The following is a 21,351-nucleotide window of genomic DNA, read 5'->3' as shown; positions in this document are numbered from 1 at the left end:
AACTTGACCTAATGGTCAGGGGTCCCTTACCCTTTAACTCCCATCTCCACCGCTCGTGCCCTATGTACCAAGAAAACAGAGTCCCACCAAAAGCTCCTGAATCCACCCAGCAGCACTTAATAGTTAAATTCCACCTCCTGCCACCAAAATTCCACTGTAGTGGTTTTGTGGATTTCTTCTTTGCACCAATCTCTCCCCCTTTTTAAAAAAGAGCTGCCCATTCTACATAAACAAGATCAAGTCTTTGTTGTTTAATCAAACAATCCCATTTGTGGGATGGGTGAATCACTCCCCATTTCTGGGACATTTTTTCAGGGGGCGGATGGGTCACCTATGAGCCACTTGCTACGAAAACGGCAGAGGCTGGAGTGTAGCAAGACGGCATGAAACAATAAAGAGCTTGATGTATCGCGCGTTAGGAAGTGACGGCAGCTGAAAAGGTTAATCTGGCAGTTCATTGTTTTTAAAGACGGCAAAGTACGAGGCACCCCTCGGTTCTGATCACCCAGCACCAATTCTTGCCCCTCATGACAAACCCATTTGTGGGCTCCTGTTTCTCCTGCGGTGGTTGGACTGTGCAGAGGAGAGGGAGACAACCTGTAGCCTCATTTGGCGGCAGGGCCAACCTCACCCCAGTTCCCATGTTGCCCCTGCCAAGCAGCCCTTACGCCAGTGCATCCCTCAACAGGTTGAGCCACGCTAATGCAGTTTCCTCAAGGTGCAAGAGCTTGCAGAAGAATTCATGGTAGGAAATAGGAGGAGAATCCTATTGTGTTGTTTGGAGCAAAAGAAAACATTGCCATTGCTACCCAAAAGAAAAGGGAATAAAGGGTTCTTTTGTTCAGCAGCTTTAGGAGCAAAGAATATGTCTTTTCCATCCCTGCTACTGGTCTCCATGGTCCTGTCCCTTTATCAGCATGAACCTCCCTGTTAAAAAAAGGTAGCCGGATGCTATGATAAGAGGTTCTGCCTGTTAGTCTGGTATCTCCTCACCCGTGTCCTGTCTTACGTGTAGCTACGGCACAGTTTCTTTCAGCTGCTGTGGGACGGTAACACAAAATACAGAGAAACACAGATGCCTAGTTAACTTCAAAACGTTGCATCTCTTTGGTGCTTATTTCCGCCTGCGATCGAATTAAGTTTCAATAAAACACACGTGCGACAGGAAAACCGCTTAGCAGAGGAAAAAGCTTCTTAGGGACACGGAAAGGAACAAACAAGAAAAGGAGCTATCCTAATGCTGCTAACCAGACTCGCTCCTTGGGAAAATGCCAAAGAGACAGCCTGGTTCTTTTAAGGCAACGGGGGTGCAGTCAGGCCCAGGAATGGGAGCATTAGGCAGCAGCTTGACAAGTGATGGATATTCTAACAGGAGAGCCAAAAACAACACAAGGAATCCCTTCCCCTGTTTAGGGACCTGCAAGTACCCTCACAGCCCCAGCCCTGGGTCACAGGAGGTGAAGGACGGCATCTTTGTCACTTCCGGAGGGATGCCCATGCCTCACTGCTCTTGTGTGCCCCAGGAGATGTAGTCGGGCCGGGTGGCGGCATGGTATTCGTCTATCAGCTCCTGGACAACCTTCCGGGAGTCGTCGAGCTCGTCAAAGTTCTCCTTGAAGATGTCCTCCTTGCGGAACTGCTCCAGGAAGGCTTCGCGTTTGCGCAGCTTGTCATACTGCTGGCAGGTGCGTTCAAAGAGCTGGGTAAAAGAAGAAGAGTTTGGATTTGATATCCCGCTTTATCACCTAAGGAGGGACGCGGGTGGCGCTGTGGGTTAAACCACAGAGCCTAGGGCATGCCGATCAGAAGGTCGGTGGTTCGAATCCCCGCGACGGGGTGAGCTCCGGTTGCTCGGTCCCTGCTCCTGCCCACCTAGCAGTTCGAAAGCACGTCAAAGTGCAAGTAGATAAATAGGTACCGCTCCGGCGGGAAGGTAAACGGCGTTTCCGTGCACTGCTCTGGTTCGCCAGAAGCGGCATAGTCATGCTGGCTACATGACCCGGAAGCTGTACGCCGGCTCCCTCGGCCAATAAAGCGAGATGAGCGCCGCAACCCCAGAGTCGGCCACGACTGGACCTAATGGCCAGGGGCCCCTTTACCTTTAAGGAGTCTCAAAGTGGCTAACAATCTCCTTTCCCTTTCTCCCCCACAACAAACACTCTGTGAGGTGAGTGAGACTGAGAGACTTCAGAGAAGTGTGACTGGCCCAAGGTCACCCAGCAGCTGCATGTGGAGGAGCGGGGAAGCGAACCCGGTTCGCCAGACTACGAGTCCACTGCTCCTAACCACTATACCACACAGCTCAGAAACACACAGGGGGGCAGGACGCTGTAGATTTTGCGTCAAGGTGGAGCCAAGCTGAAATAAATCGGCGACTTAAAAAAACCAACAACTACGGTATGTTTTGTGCAGTAGGGTTACTAATAGTTGCAATGGCTCCTGCTGCTCAGAATGCAACTAGGCCTCTCAGCACTTGAAAGAGCTCCACTGCCCAATGTATTACAGATTAAGTTGCAGCGGGGAAGGATTTTTTTCACTGCTGCCATCTATGGCTGCATCTAAGGCCTCCGGACCAGCTGTCAACAGGGGCTGGGGATCTCTTGGGATGGTCTACCCATGGAGGCTTTTAAATCCTAATGGTTTCATCATCATCATCATCATCATCATCATCATCATCATCCATCACCCAATTGGCGTCTTCCGACTCACATACAAAAACATAATAAAACATCAAGCATTAAAAACTTCCCTAAACAGGGCTGCCTTCAGATGTCTTCTAAAAGTCAGATAGTTGTTTATTTCCTTGACATCAGATGGGAGGGCGTTCCACAGGGAGGGTGCCACCACTGAGAAGGCCCTCTGCCTAGTTCCCTGTAACCTCACTTCTTGCAGTGAGGGAACCGCAGAAGGCCCTCGAAGCTGGACCTCGGTGTCCGGGTTGAACGATGGGGCTGGAGATGCTCCTTCAGGTCTAGTGGGCTGAGGCCGTTTAGGGCTTTAAAGGTCAGCACCAACACTTTGAATCGTGCTCGGAAACGTACTGGGAGCCAATGCAGATCTCTCAGGACCGGTGTTATGTGGTCCCGACGGCCACTCCCAGTCACCAGTCTAGCTGCCGCATTCTGGATTAGTTGTAGTTTCCGGGTCACCTTCAAAGGTAGCCTTACGTAGAGCACATTGCAGTAGTCCAAGAGGGAGATAACCAGAGCATGCACCATAGTTCTCCCATAGTTCTGCCCAGTCATACAGTCACGGCAACACCCTCTCTAAACAACCCAGAACCACCCACCCTTTACTACAGTGGTGCCTCGCAAGACGAAATTAATCCGTTCCGTGAGGCTCTTCGTATAGCGGTTTTTTCGTCTTGCGAAGCAAGCCCATTGACAGCTTAGCGGATTAGCGCTATTAGCGGTTTAGCGGCTTTTAGCGATCAGCTGTTAAGCGGCTTATCAGCGGATCAGCTGATAAGCGGCTTAGCGGTTTAGGAAAAGGGGGGGGGAGGGAAAAAACCCCGCAGGAACTCGCAAGACATTTTCGTCTTGCGAAGCAAGCCCATAGGGAAATTCGTTTTGCGAAGCGCCTCCAAAATGGAAAACCCTTTCGTCTAGCGGGTTTTCCGTCTTGCGAGGCGTTCGTCTTGCGGGGCACCACTGTAGAAGCCTCTCCATGAACATCTTACAGGACTTTCTTTTCTCTCCTAGATTTACTTTCAGAGAGCTATCATCTTTCGGTCCTTGCTTTTCTTACATATATCTCAACAAACTTGAAACTTGAGCACGAAAAGCCTTAAGGGAAACTGAATCCAGTTTACAAGCGGTTCCTGGACTGTGATCAGCGTTAGCTACTAGTCAGGCGAGTAATTGGAAGTAACAGGCATGCTGCCAGGGCAATATTTCTTGGGCCTGAAAACGCCAATCCCCTTAGTAAACGGCCGTATCCGTGCTCACACCCGGACTCACCGACGAAATGTTGGTATGGTTGGCCATCATCAGACCGCTGACCCGGTGTGCTGACGGCAAGTATGGAGACTTCCTAGAAAGTGCTACCTGGATGCTGGCCGGGCCCCAGGGAATGAAATTCGCCAGCTTCCTCTCTCGGATCCGCTGCAGGCTCTTGTGGACCTGGAAGGAAGGCAGATTATTTTCAAGGGTGCAAACGCAGCTGTTCAAACTGAGGGACCTGTACAGAATTCTAGAGTTGTAAGGGACCACGAGGGTCATCTAGTCTGACCCCCTGCAATGTAGCAATCTTTCGCCCAATGCGGGACTCGAACCCACAGCCCAGAGATCAAGAGTGCCGTGCTTTACCAACCGAGCTATCCTGACTGCTTCCTCTTTGGGTCATAGAAAGGTAGGGGCTGGAAGGGACCCTGATGATCGCCTAGTCCAGGGTTTCCCAAACTTAGGTCTCTAGCTGTTTTTGGACTACAATTCCCATCATCCCTACCCACGCTAGCAAGGGATTGATGGGAGTTGTAGTCCAGAAGCAGCTGGAGACCCACGTTCGGGAAACCCCTGATCCAGTCCAACCCCCTGTAATATGGAAATAAGCAGCTGCTGGGATCCCCATACTGGGATCGAACCTGCGACCTTGGCATTCTCAGCACCATGCTTGAACCAACTGAGCTATCCAGGCTAGGAAGAGACTGTGGACGCTTTATATTTTGAGTAGTGGTGGACCTCTGCAGCATTCCACAGGCACCACAGAGGTGTCTGGAGGTGGTTGGAGGATGAATGGTGTCTAACAGATTGACGTTGAATCCTGACAAGACAGTAGTACTGTTTTTGGGCGGTGAGTGGGCAGGCGTGGGGGCCTCTTTGGTCCTGAATGGGGTAACTCTGCCTCTGAAGGACCAGGTGCACAGCCTGGGAGTCATTTTGGACTCACAGCTGTCCATGGAGGCGCAGGACAATTCTGTGTCCAGGGCAGCTGTCTACCAGCTCCATCTGGTACGCAGAATGGTGCATGCTCTAGTTATCTCCCGCTTGGACTACTGCAATGCGCTCTATGTGGGGCTACCTTTGAAGGTGACCCAGAAACTGCAGCTAATCCAGAATGAGGCAGCTCGACTGGTGACTGGGAGTAGCCGCCGAGACCACATAACACCGGACCTGAAAGACCTACATTGGCTCCCGGAACGTTTCTGAGCACAATTCAAAGTGTTGGTGCTGACCTTTGAAGCCCTAATTGGCCTCGGCCCAGTATACATGAAGGAGCGTCTCCACCCCCATCCTTCAGCCCGAACACTGAGGTCCAGCTCTCAGGCCTTCTGGTGGTTCCCTCCCTGAGAGAAGGAACCAGGCAAAGGGCCTTCTCAGTAGTGGCGCCCGTCCTGTGGAACGCCCTCCTGTCAGATGTCAAGGAAGTAAACAACCATCTGATTTTTAGAAGACATCTGAAGGCAGCCCTGTTTAGTGAAGTTTATAATGTTTTATCGTGTTTTTAATATTTTGTTGGAAGCCGCCCAGAGTGGCTGGGGAAACCCAGACAGATGGGCAGGGTTATTTATTTATGCATTTATTGGAGAATGAAATGTGGGTATGCGGTTCTCAGATTGCTTTCCCTGACACTGCCCAGCATGAGCAGTGACCCCCTAGTGCAGGTTTTCCCATACAGTCCCTCTCCTATGGCTGATCTCTCTCTAGCCACTGACCTGGGTGGGGTCCACTTCCCCCTGAATGATGTTAAGGATGGCGATGTAGCAATGGTTCGTCTGCCGGTCACGCCCCATGGACACCATGACGTTCTTGGGCTGCAGCAGCCGCCGCATCACGTCAAGGACGGTGGTTTTGCGGACGCTGGCCACCTGCGGGGGGGGGGGGGAGAGGTCAGTATAGGCCAATATTGATAGAGAGGTCAGTATTGGTAGAAGAAATGAAATGTTCATGCTGCACGCAGAGAGAGTGGATCAGTACAGCTGGGAAGAATTCTCCCATTTCAGGAAGTGTCTTCACCAAGAGGCTATCCTGAGACATTACAGAAGAATCACTTTCGGATTCATTTTCGGAAGGAAAATGTTGCAGCCTCCCAGCTTTAGTTAACACGCCTCATACATCTCTTTTAAGAATAATAATAATAATATAGTGGAGCCCCGCAAGACGAATGCCTTGCAAGACGAAAAACTCGCTAGACGAAAGAGTTTTCCGTTTTTGAGGTGCTTCGCAAGACGAATTTCCCTATGGGCTTGCTTCGCAAGACGAAAACGTCTTGCGAGTTCTTCCCCTTTTCCCCCCTTTTTCCAAGCCGCTAATAGCCGCTAATAGCGCTAATCCGCTAAGCCGCTAATGGCCATGCTTCGCAAGACGAAAAAACCACTAGACGAAGAGACTCGCGGAACGAATTATTTTCGTCTTGCGAGGCACCACTGTAATAATAATAATAATAATTTTTATTTATATCCCACCCTCCCCAGCCGAAGCCAGGCTCAGGGTGGCTAACAATAAAATAATACAACATTCTAAAATCATTTCATTAAAATTAATTCAACTCAAATTGATGGCAACTATTAGACTAAAGTTCAGTGAAGATTGCCTAAGGAGGGAGTCAGGCTGTGCCCTGACCAAAGGCCTGGTGGGACAGCTCTGTCTTGCAGGCCCTGCGGAAAGATGTCAAGTCCCGCAGGGCCCTAGTCTCTTGTGACAGAGCGTTCCACCAGATTGGGGCCACAGCCGAAAAAGCCCTGGCTCTAGTTGAGGCCAGCCTAATCTCTCTGTGGCCTGGGACCTTCAGGATGTTTTTGTTTGAAGATCATAAGGTCCTCTGTGGGACATACCAGGAGAGGTGGTCCTGTAGTTACGAGGGTCCTAGGCCGTATAGGGCTTTAAAGGTTAAAACCAGCACCTTAAACCTGATCCTGTACTCCACCAGGAGCCAGTGCAGCTGGTATAGCACCGGGTGAATGTGATCTTGCAGCGAGGAACCCGTAAGGCGTCTCGCTGCAGCATTCTGCATCCGCTGGAGTTTCTGGGTCAGTCTCAAGGGCAGCCCCACGTAGAGCGAGTTTTTCTGATGTTTGGGGGAGCAGATTCACCTTTTTGGGCCACTCTGGCTTCCCTTAAGTGACAGAGATAGAAACAGAAATACCAGCTGCCAGGTCAAACCCTGTATCCACAGATCAAGGTCAAGGAAATAGGGAGCGAGAGAGCTCTCACACACAGAAGTTGCCACACCCACACCATGCATCTGATACCCTCTTCTGAACTGCCAGCCTCTGCGATCTGCCCTTCTGCATTTTCTCCTGCTGCTTGCGAGGGAAGGGGTGAAAAGGGGAGAAAACATCTGTATTTAGCAGGGTGGGAATGCTGCCAAAGGGGTGAGCCTCAGGTATTACCCTTCCTTTTTGTTTCTGCACACCTGCAGGCAGCGATTTCCTCTGGGGAGGACACGGGGGGACACATACCCCTAAACATTTTGTGATCTAACGGGAGAAGAAACTAAAAATTTCCTTAAAAAATTAGTTTCTTCTCTAGCACGGTGAATCGTCAGTTCCGTTGCTACCCATGATGGCGGCCTCATTCCCTGTCACAGTGTTTCCTGAGTCTCAGACGGAAGCGAGCATTTAATGTGTGAAGTAGGAATTGGAATCTAGCTTGGCGATGGGTCAGTTTCGGGAAGATGTTCGTGCACACAACCTCATGCCAATGTGGATGTTACTGGCAGCTCACAGCTGTGTAATAGGAGGCAATGCGTGTTCTTTCTGCTTTTGTCCATTTACTGTATTTACCATATTTTTCGCTCCATAAGACGCACCTAGTTTTTAGAGGGGGAATGCAAGGGGAAAAAATTCTTTAAAGGGAGCGCTGAGCAGAGCCTGTTTGCATCCCAGGCTCTGCTCAGCTCTCCCTTTCACGACCCGCGAGGTGATGGGCTGCCCTTCTCCCTCCTTGGGGAAAAGCCTGCAAGCGCCGCACACACACTCCTCACGGCTCTTTAAAGGGAGCGAGGCTCTTGGGGTATAGCTGCACAAAGCCTCCGCAGGGCTCAAGGATGAAGGCTCCCCGTGCCCTGCAGAGGCTTCGCGCGAAGCTATAACAGCTAGAGGAAGCGCTGCCCAGCCCTCCCTCTAGTTGTTCTGGCTTTTGGATAGCCCCGCGAAGCCTCCACAGGGCACAGGGATAGCTGTTCTGGCTTCTGGGATAGCCTCCCGTCTGCATTCGCTCCATAAGATGCACACACATTTCCCCTTACTTTTTAGGAGGGAAAAAGTACGTCTTATAGAGCGAAAAATACGGTATTTTCCCCAATTTGAACTAGAAAATGGTGATTTTCTTGAGTCAAAATGAGAGTACCCCTAAGCATTGTTTTAGAAAAAAAGCACTGCCTGCAGGCCTCTAACACCATTATAATCATTGCAACCACAGACCGGACACATTCTGACTGCACAGTTCCTAGGATGTGCCATGGCTGGCCATTAAAACAGGAAGGCAGGAGACTGAAGACGGTCTCTTCTCAGACCCCTTGAGGGTGCAGAGGGGGGCCAAAAGCCAGTAATGGAGCAAGCATGAGAACTCCCAGAGCTTGGCTTAGAATCAGAGGCAGAAAAGCACTTACAGCCTGGTCTGTGGTGAGAGGAGTGTAGCCTGTGATCAGGAAGTGCAATCTGGGAGTGGGAATCAGGGAAGCGATCAGCCCGATCAAGTCATTGTTCATGTAGCCTGGGTAGCGCAACGTGGTGGTGCTGGCAGACATGATGGTGGAGACCTAGCCAAGGAAGCAAAACCAAAACTGTAAGTCAGGGCAAGACTTTTTGCCAACACCAAAAGAAGAACACATTCCTGCCTTGGATCCCAAACGCCTTGTTATTCAGACGTTTTGGCTCCCGAACGCCACAAACCTGGAAGTGAGTGTTCCAGTTTGCGGACATTCTTTGGAACCCGAACGTCCGATGGGGCACCCACAGCTTCCTTTTTTTAAATAATTTTTTATTAGAAACTTAAACAAAACATATTATCCAAAAATATCACATCCTTAATTTTCCCCTTTTTCCTCCCTCCCCCCACCCTCCCATAAAGGATCCCCCCCCCCCGACTCCCCTCAGTTCCAGTCTTTGGTTTCTCTGTGGATACTGTTCTCTGCATGTTACAAATTTGTATAAATCCTTAAATTATCTAACTGATTATTGTCAATAAAGAGTTTGTGTTTATTCAAAACCTGCCAAAGAGTCCAATTCACTTTGTTGCGTCATCAAGTACTTTGTAAAGGGTTCCCATTCATCTTTGACATCACACTTGTCCTTGTCCTGTAGCTTATGTGTCAATTTTGCCAGTTCTGCATAATCCATCAATTTCACTTGTCATGATATCCGCGGCTTCTGATTGGCTGCAGGAGCTTCCTGCAGCCAATCGGAAGCTGTGCCTTGGTTTCCGAACGTTTTGGAAGTCGAACGCACTTCCGGAACGGATTCCGTTCAACTTCCAAGGTACTGTTTTCAAGGGGCTCCAGGAAAAGGAACATGTGTCTGTTTTCCAGGACCACATCTCTCAACCTCCTCTCAGAATCCTAAAATATAATAGAATCATAGAGTTGGAAGGTACCACAAAGGTCATCTGGTCCAACCCCTTGCAATGCAGCAATCTTTTGCCCAATGTGGGACTCGAACTCACAACCTTGAGATGAAGAGTCTCCTGCTCTGCTGATTGGGCTATCCCAGGTCCAATGTGAACTACAAAGCTGAGTCAGAGGGAGATGTGCCGGCACGAAGAGTTTATTCCAAATACTTCCAAGTTTAGAAAATAAATGGAGCCAAAATGGAGCCTTTCCTGGGATGCAAATGTTGAGCTTGGACGTATGAGAAACCAGCCCTTCTACAGGGCTCTCATCTCTGGAATAAGGCAATTAATCTTGCCAGATGTAATAGCACTCTTCAATTAACTACACACAACCCAACACAAGCCAGTAAAAACACCCAAATACTCAAACTTGCAGAGAACATGAGAAAAACCAATAGCTGGCAAACAAGAAATGCCCAATGCTGAAATCTGAAAAAGAGGAGTTTGCTTATTTCTAGCAAGCGAATAAAGGTAAAGGGACCCCGACCATTAGGTCCAGTCATGACCGACTCTGGGGTTGCGGCGCTCATCTCGCTTTATTGGCTGAGGGAGCTGGCATACAGCTTCCGGGTCATGTGGCCAGCATGACTAAGCCGCTTCTGGCGAACTACAGCAGTGCACGGAAACACCGTTTACCTTCCCGCCGGAGCGGTACCTATTTATCTACTTGCACTTTGATGTGCTTTCGAACTGCTAGGTTGGCAGGAGCAGGGACCGAGCAACGGGAGCTCACCCCGTCGCAGGGATTTGAACTGCTGACCTTCTGATTGGCAAGTCCTAGGCTCTGTGGTTTAACCCACAGCGCCACCTGCGTCCCTAGCAAGTGAATAGGGTGGGGCAAAAATGTCATTTGGGTCAAGTTAGAAGCCCACACTTTTATTTGCCTGAAAACATTACGTGCCACTTTTCCTAAGCACATTTGGCATACAGTCGCCATTTTAAAAAGCAACCTACAGAACCAAAGGTATAGTAAACAGCAGATTTAAATTCCCGGCCCTGTATTTTGACATCACCTTAACCCCCAGCCTTCCTTCTTCAGGGGCTTGGGGGTGGGGACAGCATCTTCTTCTCCCACCATCCCTGCTTACTCACCAGCTGGTTAATTTGGGAAAAGGTGGGATTCTGGATATGCAGCCTGTCAGTCGCAATGCGGTTCAGTGCTGTGTTGTCTAGAACCACCTATCAAAGGGGAGGCAGGGGTTAAGAAGCAAAGGAGGAATACATGCGGGGAGGGAGGGCATCCCTCTGCCCGCTTAATAATAATAATAATAATAATAATAATAATAATAATAATGTACTGTATTTTTTGCTCTATAAGACTCACCTTTTCCCTCCTAAAAAGTAAGGGGAAATGTGTGTGCGTCTTATGGAGCAAATGCAGGTTGCGCAGCTATCCCAGAAGCCAGAACAGCAAGAGGGATCACTGCTTTCACTGCGCAGCAATCCCTCTGCTGCTCTGGCTTCTGAGATCCAGAATATTTTTTTTCTTGTTTCCTCCTCCAAAAACTAGGTGCATCTTGTGGTCTGGTGCGTCTTATAAAGCGAAAAATACGGTATTTTTTATACCCCGCCCATCTGGTTGGGCTTCCCCAGCCACTCTGGGCGGCTTCCAACCAAATATTAAAATACAGTAATACATCAAACATTAAAAGCTTCCCTAAACAGGGCTGCCTTCAGGTGTCTTCTAAAAGTCTGATAGTTGTTGTTCTCTTTGACATCTGGTGGGAGGGCGTTCCACAGGGCAGGTGGCACCACCGACAAGGCCCTCTGCCTGGTTCCCGGTAGCTTGGCTTCTCGCAGTGAGGGAACCACCAGAAGGCCCTCAGCGCTGGACCTCAGTGTCCAGGTAGAACGATGGGAGTGGAGACGCTCCTTCAGATATAATGGACACACAATGTTCCAATTCCACCCCACATCCCCATTTGTTTCCTGACTGCTCTCAGCTGAATTCTCAGCCACATTACAGGGTTAACAGACGTCGAGGTACTAGGGAACAATGTATAAAACAACAATGGAAGCTCAGGGAACACCTAGAAGCTCCCTGACTCTGACTGTGTTGCCGTACGACCAGCGAAACCTTAAAAAAATACCAACCAACTCTACGGAAAGTGTTCGCGTGGTCCATCTCTCCATACACAGTGGTACCTTGGTTGTTGAACAGCTTGGCTTCCTAACAAATTGGCTCCCGAACACCGCAAACCCAAAAGTGAGTGTTCCGGTTTGTGAAAGCTTTTCGGAAGCCGAATGTCTGACGCGGCTTCCGATTGACTGGTTTTTCGAACCGTTTCGGGAGTCGAATGGATTCCTGGAACGGATTAAATTTGAGAACCAAGGTACCACTGTATTTAAGAATAGGGTGTTAGGCTTCTCAGCTCTACTACTGAGACGGGGGGGGGGGGCAAGGGAAGGGAGGAAGAGAGTTTTAACTTCCCCACCCCCCATGGCACCCCCAATTTTGCACCCCTTACCACACAGTCTGCATTCTGTGTCAACCGCTTGAGGGTCAGGAGAGAGTTGTACGGCTGAACAACCACATCGCTCATCTCATCCTGGTTGGGAAAGACCGAGTATGTCTGCACCAGCTTCTTGGGGTACCTGTGAGGAGAAAGATGGCCGCTTCAGTAAAGACAAACATCCTGTATCTCTTTGTGCTTTTGAAGAACTCATTTCTGTGGCCACCGCGCCAGGGTGTGCATGACGACCCGGCAACCATTTTAGGAGATTAGATGTGCTACTGGGCTGAGGCCTAATCAGATGCTGGGGTGATGAGCGTCGCGGGGTATCTGACTCCTGCCAGAGTCCGTTAACAATTTATACTTTATTCTTGGCCTCTTCCCCTACCAGATAAATTTAGATATATATTTCTGCCGTTCCTTGAAGTGTCCTGCGCCGCTGATTACGGGTATCGATTGGAACAAAGATAACATCCTTGGCAATATTCATTTTTATTACTGATATCCTCCCCACAGAGATAAATTCATCCTTCCCCATACCTCCAAATTTTTCTTTATTTCTTTCCAGGTATTTGTATAGTTATCCTTAAAGATATTTATATTCTTAGCTGTCAACCACACTCCTAAGTATTTGACCTTCTCTTCTATTATCAATTCCGTAATTCGTTGTAGGTCTTTTTTATATTGTTCTGCCACATATTTCACCGTTTTCATTTTACTTTTTTTAACTTGAAACCCGCTACCTGGCCAAACTCACAAATCTTATCCAAGACCCGTGGTATACCAACCATCAGGTCTTCCACAGTAATCACAAGGTCATCTGCATGCTTTATTTCCTTCTGAGAGGTAAAGGAAAACTTAATGGAGTGGGACAAACATGTCGTTTTTTCAAATACAGTGGTACCTTGGGTTAAGAACTTAATTCGGAGCCCAATTTCTGTTCTCATCCTGATGTAAAGTTCTTAACCCGAGGTACTATATCTGGGTTAGCGGAGTCTGTAGCCTGAAGCGTCCGTAACCTGAAGCGTATGTAACCCGAGGTACCACTGTACTGTTTCCAGACTTATGGTTTATATATTTATACAGTGGTACCTCGGGTTAAGAACTTAATTCGTTCCGGAGGTTCGTTCTTAACCTGAAACTGTTCTTAACCTGAGGTACCACTTTAGCTAATGGGGCCTCCCGCTGCCGCTGCGCGATTTCTGTTCTCATCCTGAGGTAAAGTTCTTAACCCGAGGTACTATTTCTGGGTTAGCAGAGTCTGTAACCTGAAGCGTATGTAACCCGAAGCGTACGTAACCCGAGGTACCACTGTACTACAATTGTATGGGGAAATCACAGCCCACCTATTTTGGCCAAAACCGAGAAGATGCCGCTTTCAAACATAATGAAAAATAACCACAACCAAGGAGTGTTTACTTGGGGCGTTATTTCTGAAGCCAAAGGGCAGGAGGCAAGTAAAGGCTGCGATGTATCTGCACTGTTAAAAACGGCTCCATCCCCTTCCTTACAATTTCTGAAAATCTTGCAAGGACACGGGCTCGCAAACCGCTACGTGTCGACGCCAAAGAGATGCGGTTTGCTTTAGCAAAAGCTCAAGAACATTCCTTGCCTGTGGTGGCAGGCTGATCTCAGCCTTTTCCCCCCTGTTTCAAGTCACAACTTCACAAGCTCCAAGGCTTGCCCAAGCTGGTGTCTGGGTGCGGCAGGCCTGACTCTGAGTCAGCCAGGCGTCTTACACATCTGCTGGGCTGCTTGCTCTCCAAACAGCCTGCCTGGCTGCATCGCCTACTACTCCCCGAGTGGTGTGTGCATATGGGTCCATGCATGTGTGGGGTTTTTGGTGCCACTGCTCACCTGTCATTTAATCTCTCCAGGAGGTAAGAGCCCAGACCAGAGCCTGTCCCACCGGCGATGGAATGGCACAGGACAAAACCCTGGAGGAAAGAACGACAGAAAATATGTCAATGCACATTACAACCGTCAGGCCAAAGGACAATCGAAGCCGCTGTCTGTACTCAACAAGGGACACTGGTGGCACTGTGGTCTAAACCACTGAGCCTCTTGGGCTTGCCGATCAGAAGGTTGACGGTTCAAATCCCCACGACACGGTGAGCCCCCGTTGCTCTGTCCCAGCTCCTGCCAACCTAGCAGTTCAAAAGCACGTCAAAGTGCAAGTAAATAAATAGGTACTGCTGTGGCGGGAAGGTAAATGGAGTTTCTGTGCGCTCTGGTTTCCGTCAATGTGTCCCGTTGCGCCAGAAGCAGTTTAGTCCTGCTGGCCACCTGACCCGGAAAGCTGTGTGTGGACAAATGCCGGCTCCCTCGGCCTGAAAGCGAGATGAGTGCCGCAACCCCAAAGTCGCCTTTGACTGGATTTAACCATCCAGGGGTCCTTTACCTTTACCTGTACTCAACAGGTGAAGGATGGCTGAACTAGCCCATTTTTTAAAAAAAACTGCCACGCTGTGTTCATTGAGTTTCCATGGAAAATTCAGGCAACGCTGCTGCCCAATTGCTTTCTGCATTACCATCTTGTAACCTTTTCAGTGCCATTTTTAAAAAATAAAATAAAAAGCAAATCTGAAATGGTAGGCTGTATGGAAGGATTCCTTTGTTTTTTAGCTGCAACCTTATTCCTTGCCTTCACTGCTTTTATTTTATTGTAAAACCTTCCCCTGCGTTTGTTTGTATGGGATTTCCTGCTTTTATTCGTTATTAATTCAAACTGATCTGTCCACTGCATTGATGCTGACCTTAGGACTATTTTTAGCGGAGCTCAATTCTTTCGATATTGTATGGGGTTTGTTAGGGTTTTTTTTTTGTTAACCTTTTGCATACTTTGTATTTCTACAAGCCACCTTGAGACTTCTTGAGACAGGCAACGGATAAATTTAAGGACAACACAACACCCGCAGCTCAAACGCCCCAGGAGATTTGCCGCACCCCCTGTCCCCTAACCCAAATTGTAACCATGTTCCTCGATGTTGCCTGAAAAAACAAGAGTGGATTACATAAATCTGTTGGGGAGTCAAGAGAAGAGAAGGACTTTGAAACCTGTTTTCAATTCAGAACACAGACTTAGAACTTCCAGATTAGTAATGTTCAGAGTAGGGAGCCCCAACCAAACATTGCAGTGTATCTCCCAGTTGTGAAGAGGAGTGCTTCTGTTTAGGGGTCTAGATAGAGAGCCTTGTAGAGATGTATGCTACTACATGGTGGCTGGGCGAGATAAAAAATTATAGCTTTCATTACGCTTCCGATTCGAGTGCCCCACTTCCGTTTTAAGCGTTATGCTGAGGTCTGTCTGTTTTTGCTATTTATTTTACGTTTTTTGTTTCTGCTGCTCTTTTTTGTTTTGTTTTTGTGACTGTGTGGAACCCAGTGCAGCTACTGATGGATGGTGTGACTGCGGTACATTGTTTATTGCTTTCATTTTATAGATCAAGGGTCTCGTTAGATAGTAAAATTAAATTGCTGTTTTAGGGGTTGTTTTTAAAAGTCTGGAACGGATTAATCCATTTTGCATTACTTTCTATGGGAAAGTGTGCTTTGGTTTTGGAACGGACTTCCAGAATGGATTAAGTTTGAGAACCAAGGTAGCACTGTATATGGAGAGAGAGAGGAAGGAAGGAAGGGAGAGATGGAAAGAGACAGACAGTATCAACTTCCCCCATATTAAAGAGAGAGAGAGAATTTGTTGTTGTTCTTTAGTTGTTTAGTCGTGTCCGACTCTTTGTCACCCCATGGACCAGAGCACGCCAGGCACTCCTAGGAAAACAGACCAGGAAGGCCTCCCTGGACCAGCAAAATGTCAGGCCTAGCTGTGTTTTGGACAGTCCTGAAGCCAGTACCTCCCTCTTTGCTTCTTAAGGTTTCTCTTACCTCTAAGCTGTCACTGCCGTCAGCTTCTCTGTCGATAATGTCAAATATATCTTCGTGAATCTTTTCTCCCTGAAGAAAGAATCGCAAAACAAACCCAAATATTTATCCTCCATTTGACTTTTTAAGCCGACAGAAAATTAGAAAACTATGAAACTAAACCCTACTGTTGATTACATCTTCCATTCAAAGCAGTTAACAACTATGAGACATGATGCTATTTTGAAGTGGGTATCTTTACCCCCCTTCAAAAGGAACCAAGGCTGTTTCCATACCTGAGCCAGCAATAACCAGGTATGGAAACAGCAAAAATTGCCTACAATAGAAGAATGGCAGTGCAAGGTTATGGAGTTTGCAGAAATAGCCAAATTAACAGCAAAAATTCGACATCAGGGGGATGAAACATATCAAAAAGAATGGGGGGAAATTTATGTTTTATATAGAGAAGATGATGTGAAATAGGGAAACCAGTAGAATTAAAATAATATCTCATAACGGGAAAATACAAGAAATTTACTGGTTAATAATATCAAAATGAATTAAAAATGTATATTAGGATTCTTATTGAACAATATTTGTAAATGAATATAGACAGACAGCAAGAATTTGTATATAATTTGTATATATAGAAATACAGTGGTGCCCCGCAAGACGAATGCCTCGCAAGACGAAAAACTCGCTAGACGAAAGGGTTTTCCGTTTTTCGAGGTGCTTCGCAAGACGAATTTCCCTATGGGCTTGCTTCGCAAGACCGTTTGGGCTTGCTTCGCAAGATCGTTTTCGCAAGACGAAAACGAAAACGTCTTGCGAGTCTTGCGAGTTTTTTCCCTTTCCCCCCCTTTTTCTAAGCCGCTAAGCCGCTAATAGCGCTAATCCGCTAATGGCCGTGCTTCGCAAGACGAAAAAAACGCTAGACAAAGAGACTTGCGGAACGGATTATTTTCATCTTGCGAGGCACCACTGTATTTATTTGTTTACGGACATTTAATGGAAAAAATGAAGAAGAACAATCTTCTGGAAAATGGACAAAGGCAATGCGAAAAGTCAAAGAGGACACAAAAAAGCTAGAAGGAGGAAGGAGGGAAGTCAGCTCGGGAGAGCAAGAACAAATGTGAAATATAATGTATGTGTATGTACAGTATGTAATTAAAAATTCAATAAAGATCATCTGGGGGGGGGGGAAAGGAACCACGGCTGCTCAGCCCCCAGTTCTGTGACCCTCTTACCTGTGAAAAGCCACTGGCCCAGTTATTCCCAGCCCCGCCACCATGCTCAGACAGGTATATGTTTTCTGGGTTGTATAGGTTGGCATATGGAGAGTTCAGGATAGAGTGGATCACTCGTGGCTCCAGGTCTAGGAGAACAGCTCGGGGGATATAGTGTTCATCGTCTGCCTGTTAACAGGAAACGCAAGCACCTTGAACCAAAAGGACAACAGCACCAAAAAAACATTCTGCCCCTTCCAGGAATTTTCTGTCTGCAAACCTGTAATCTTAAAATGAGTGCCCCACATATAGTGACAACTGCCACAAGAGAGCCTTACCCAGTTGCTGTTATTTTGTCTTTTTTATAAAAATGGTTTCATATTTCGATAAAACATATTCAAACAGACGCAATGTACAGGCCTAATAACCACTTACAGTGGTGCCTCGCAAGACAAAATTAATCCATTCCGTGAGGCTCTTCGTATAGCGGTTTTTTCGTCTTGCAAAGCAAGCCCATTGACAGCTTAGCGGATTAGCGCTATTAGCGGTTTAGCGGCTTTTAGCGGATCAGCTGATAAGCGGCTTAGGGCTTAGGAAAAGGGGGGGAAAAGGGGGGGAAACCCGCAGGAACTCGCAAGACATTTCGTCTTGCGAAGCAAGCCCATAGGGTAATTCGTTTTGCGAAGCGCCTCCAAAACGGAAAACCCTTTCGTCTAGCGGGTTTTCCGTCTTGCGAGGCGTTCGTCTTGCGGGGCACCACTGTACCACGTTTTTCGCTCTATAAGACGCACCTGACCATAAGACACACCTAGTTTTGTTTTAGAGGAGGAGAACAAGAAAAAAAAATATTCTCGCCCTTTTTGCGCAGCGCCTCTCTAGCAAAGTGGGAGGAAAAATGGAAGGGGCTCCGTTTCTCCTCCCACTTTGCTGAAGGGGCACTGCGCAGCTTTCCCTCTCTGCGCAGCGCCTCTCCAGCGAAAAGAAGTCAGAACAGCAAGAGGGATCACTGTGCAGCGAACCCTCTTGCTCTCCTGGCTTCTGGGATAGCCGTGCCAAGCCTCTTCAGGGCAGGGGGAGTGTTCCTCTCCTGGCTTCAGCGATAGCTGCACAGCCTGCATTTGCTCCATAAGACGCACACACATTTCCCCTTACTTTTTAGGAGGGAGAAGTGCGTCTTATAGAGTGAAAAATACGGTAGTTTGCTGTTTTTGCCCAGATACTATACAGCCTCAGCCCAGTATACCCGAAGGAGCATCTCTACCCCCATCGCTCAGCCCAAACACTGAGGTTCATCTCAGAGGGCCTTCTGGTGGTTCCCTCATTGCAAGAAGTGAAGCTACCGGGAACCAGGCAGAGGACCTTCTCGGTAGTGGCACCCGCCCTATGTAGCAGCCTCCCGTCAGATGCCAAGGAAATAAACCACTGACTTTGAGAAGACATCTGAAGGCAGCCCTGTATAGGGAAGTTTTTAATGTTTGATGTCTTACTGTGTTCTAATGGAAGCCGCCCAGAGTGGCTGGGGCAACCCAATAAGAGGGGAGGTATATAAATAAATAAATAATAATAATAATAATAATTATTATTATCATCATCATTACTACTACTAACTATTCTGCCTGCTTGCTACGACACTTATCCTTTCACTTTACTCTTGGCTGCTATGTCCAGTTCTCACTCATAGAAGTGCATTTTGTTCACTGCAGAATCAGAGGGAGGCTACCCCGCCTCAGAATCCACAAGGTAGAAGGAATAGAAGCCTATTGTACCTGGTAGAAGAAGACATCTTTTCGGTCAGTGCCCTCGGTGGCAAACTCCTCCACAATGCCCTCGGGGCTGATGCCATGCTCTGCGCAGAGCTGCTTCCAGAATTCAAAGCCAACTGCAACAGGAACGAAAGCATAAAGGTGGTAGTAATAATAATAATAATAATAACAATTTATTATTTATACTCTGCCTTGTCATCAAGTACAAAGGAAGGTAAAAACATCGCCCTACTACTAAGGGGGAAATAATGCGTGCGCAGTGGCAGCTGCATTACCTGTTCCACAGAATTTTGACGATACAATACTAGCCCATGAAAATAAGCCCATGAAGTTACCAGCTTACTTAAAAAAAACCCCAAAACTAGCCTGCATTTGGGGGGGGGGCTGGAGAGGAGGAAGAGTGAGTTGCATACCTTTATAAATTTAATAAAGAAAGAAATGAAATATGCATCATCTTTGGTGCAAAAATGGTCCTCAGGCAGGAGGCAAGGAGCCTGAGGTATTCCACCTGCTGCACATCACAGTGCCAGTTCCTTGCCCCCCCAATTCCACAGGGACTAGCAGCCTTGGCAACACAAGAGAGCCACAGACTCAGCCCCTGCGCTGTTTTTTACCGGTCCTCCTTTCCTCCACTTGCAGCCCCACTACATTCTCCCTTCTAACGAAATGGCAGGTGCCATGCTGTTTATTTCCTTGTAATTATTGGTGTGGCTTTAATAGATTTATACATATAGGTTTAATTCGAGCAATTCTTTATTTTAATGATTTGTATACCTGAAGGAGCGTCTCCACCCCCATCGTTCTGCCTGGACGCTGAGGTCCAGCGCCGAGGGCCTTCTGGTGGTTCCCTCACTGCAAGAAGTGAGGTTACAGGGAACCAAGCAGAGGGCCTTCTCGGTAGTGGCACCCGCCCTATGGAAGGCCCTCCCACCAGATGTCAAAGCAATAAACAACTACCTGACATTCAGAAGACATCTTAAGGCAGCCCTGTTCAGGGAAGTTTTTAATGTGTGACATTTTAGTGTATCTTTGGTCTCTGTGGAAGCCGCCCAGAGTGGCTTGAGAAACCCAGCCAGATGGGCGGGGTACAAATAATAATAATAATAATAATAATAATAATAATAATAATGTTTCCTCTTCCCCGGCCTCCCACCCCTACGGCTGCTCTGTGTTCAGGCTGTTCTTGATTTTATCTGTAAGCCACCTCGAGTCCCTGTTGAGGAGGAAACACGTGCTTTTAAATTAATATATGGTAGAGCAGGAGACCCTTAATCTCAGGGGTCGTGAGTTCGAGCCACGTCAGGCAAAAGTGTACCTGAAGGGGCGGCTCCACCCCCATCGTTCAGCCCGGACACTGAGGTCCAGCTCTGAGGGCCTTCTGGCAGTTCCCTCGCTGCGAGAAGCCAAGTTACAGGGAACCAGGCAGAGGGCCTTCTTGGTGGTGGCACCCGCCCTGTGAAACGCCCTCCCACCAGATGTCAAGGAAATAAGCAACCACCTGACTTTTAGAACACATCTGAAGGCAGCCCTGTTTAGGGAAGTTTTTAATGTCTGATGTTTTATTGTATTTTTAATATTTTGTTGGAAGCCGCCCAGAGTGGCTGGGGAAACCCAGCCAGATGGGTGGGGTAAAGCTAAAGGGACACCTGACCATTAGGTCCAGTTTGGCCGGCTCTGGGGTCGCAGCGCTCATCTCGCTTTATTGGCCGAGGGAGCCGGCGTACAGCTTCCGGGACATGTGGCCAGCATGACTAAGCCGCTTCTGGCAAACCAGAGCAGCATATGGAAATGCCATTTACCTTCCCGCCGGAGCGGTACCTATTTATCTACTTGCACTTTGACGTGCTTTCGAACTGCTAGGTTGGCAGGAGCAGGGACCCAGCAACGGGAGCTCACCCCGTCGCGGGGATTCAAACCGCCGACCTTCTGATCGGCAAGCCCTAGGCTCTGTGGTTTGACCCACAGCGCCACCCGCGTCCTGATGGGTGGGGTATAAAGAAATAAATAACAATAACTATTATTATTATTATTATTATTATTATTCATGCATTGCAGAGGGGCTGAACTAGATGGCCCTTGGCCTACCTTCAAAATCTTCAAGTGTCTAGTCCTCAACACTTTTCCGGCCCCGCCCCAATAGAACGCGGCCAACGCCAGGCCCCGCCCCTTTAGAACCTTCGCTGTCCCCACGCCTCCCTCCCCCGCCCTGCGCGCTTTTCCATAGACCTCCCCCGCATCCCGGCCTTACTTTGGTTGCCGCATTGCCCCAGCTGCAGAGTGATGATCTCCCGCGGCATGGCGGCTCCGGGCCCTGCTCCTCCCGGGCCTGAGACGCGTCCCCTTCTTTAAAAAAAAAATTAAAAAATGAGAATAAATGCCGTTTGCAGCCCTGCTACGCTTCTTCCCGCCTTCACCTCCTCCTCACACCCTATGAATCCGGTATATATATATATAAAAAAATATTTTCTTCCCTCGGCAACGCGCATGCGCCGAAACGGCA

General features: G+C 48.1%; 1 protein-coding gene across 1 annotated transcript; it reads right to left on the bottom strand.

The window, feature by feature from the left end:
* Nucleotides 1-1,078: 1,078 nt before the first annotated feature.
* Nucleotides 1,079-21,232, bottom strand: TUBG1 (tubulin gamma 1). The gene is made up of 11 exons (XM_081838032.1): nt 21,100-21,232; nt 18,855-18,967; nt 17,110-17,277; nt 15,887-15,955; nt 13,859-13,938; nt 12,017-12,143; nt 10,641-10,727; nt 8,551-8,700; nt 5,654-5,806; nt 3,960-4,121; nt 1,079-1,699 (listed from the first exon to the last, which is right to left on the bottom strand). Exons 1-11 carry the CDS (start codon nt 21,146-21,148, stop codon nt 1,502-1,504), a joined length of 1,356 nt encoding a protein of 451 aa, XP_081694158.1. The 5' UTR covers nt 21,149-21,232; the 3' UTR covers nt 1,079-1,501.
* Between the last annotated feature and the right edge of the window lie 119 nt (nt 21,233-21,351).

The sequence above is a fragment of the Podarcis erhardii genome, assembly GCF_964252035.2.
Source record: "Podarcis erhardii genome assembly, chromosome: 13".
NCBI lineage: Eukaryota > Metazoa > Chordata > Lepidosauria > Squamata > Lacertidae > Podarcis > Podarcis erhardii.
Note: the sequence above shows the minus strand (reverse complement) of the source record. Positions and strands in the feature narration are given on the sequence as shown.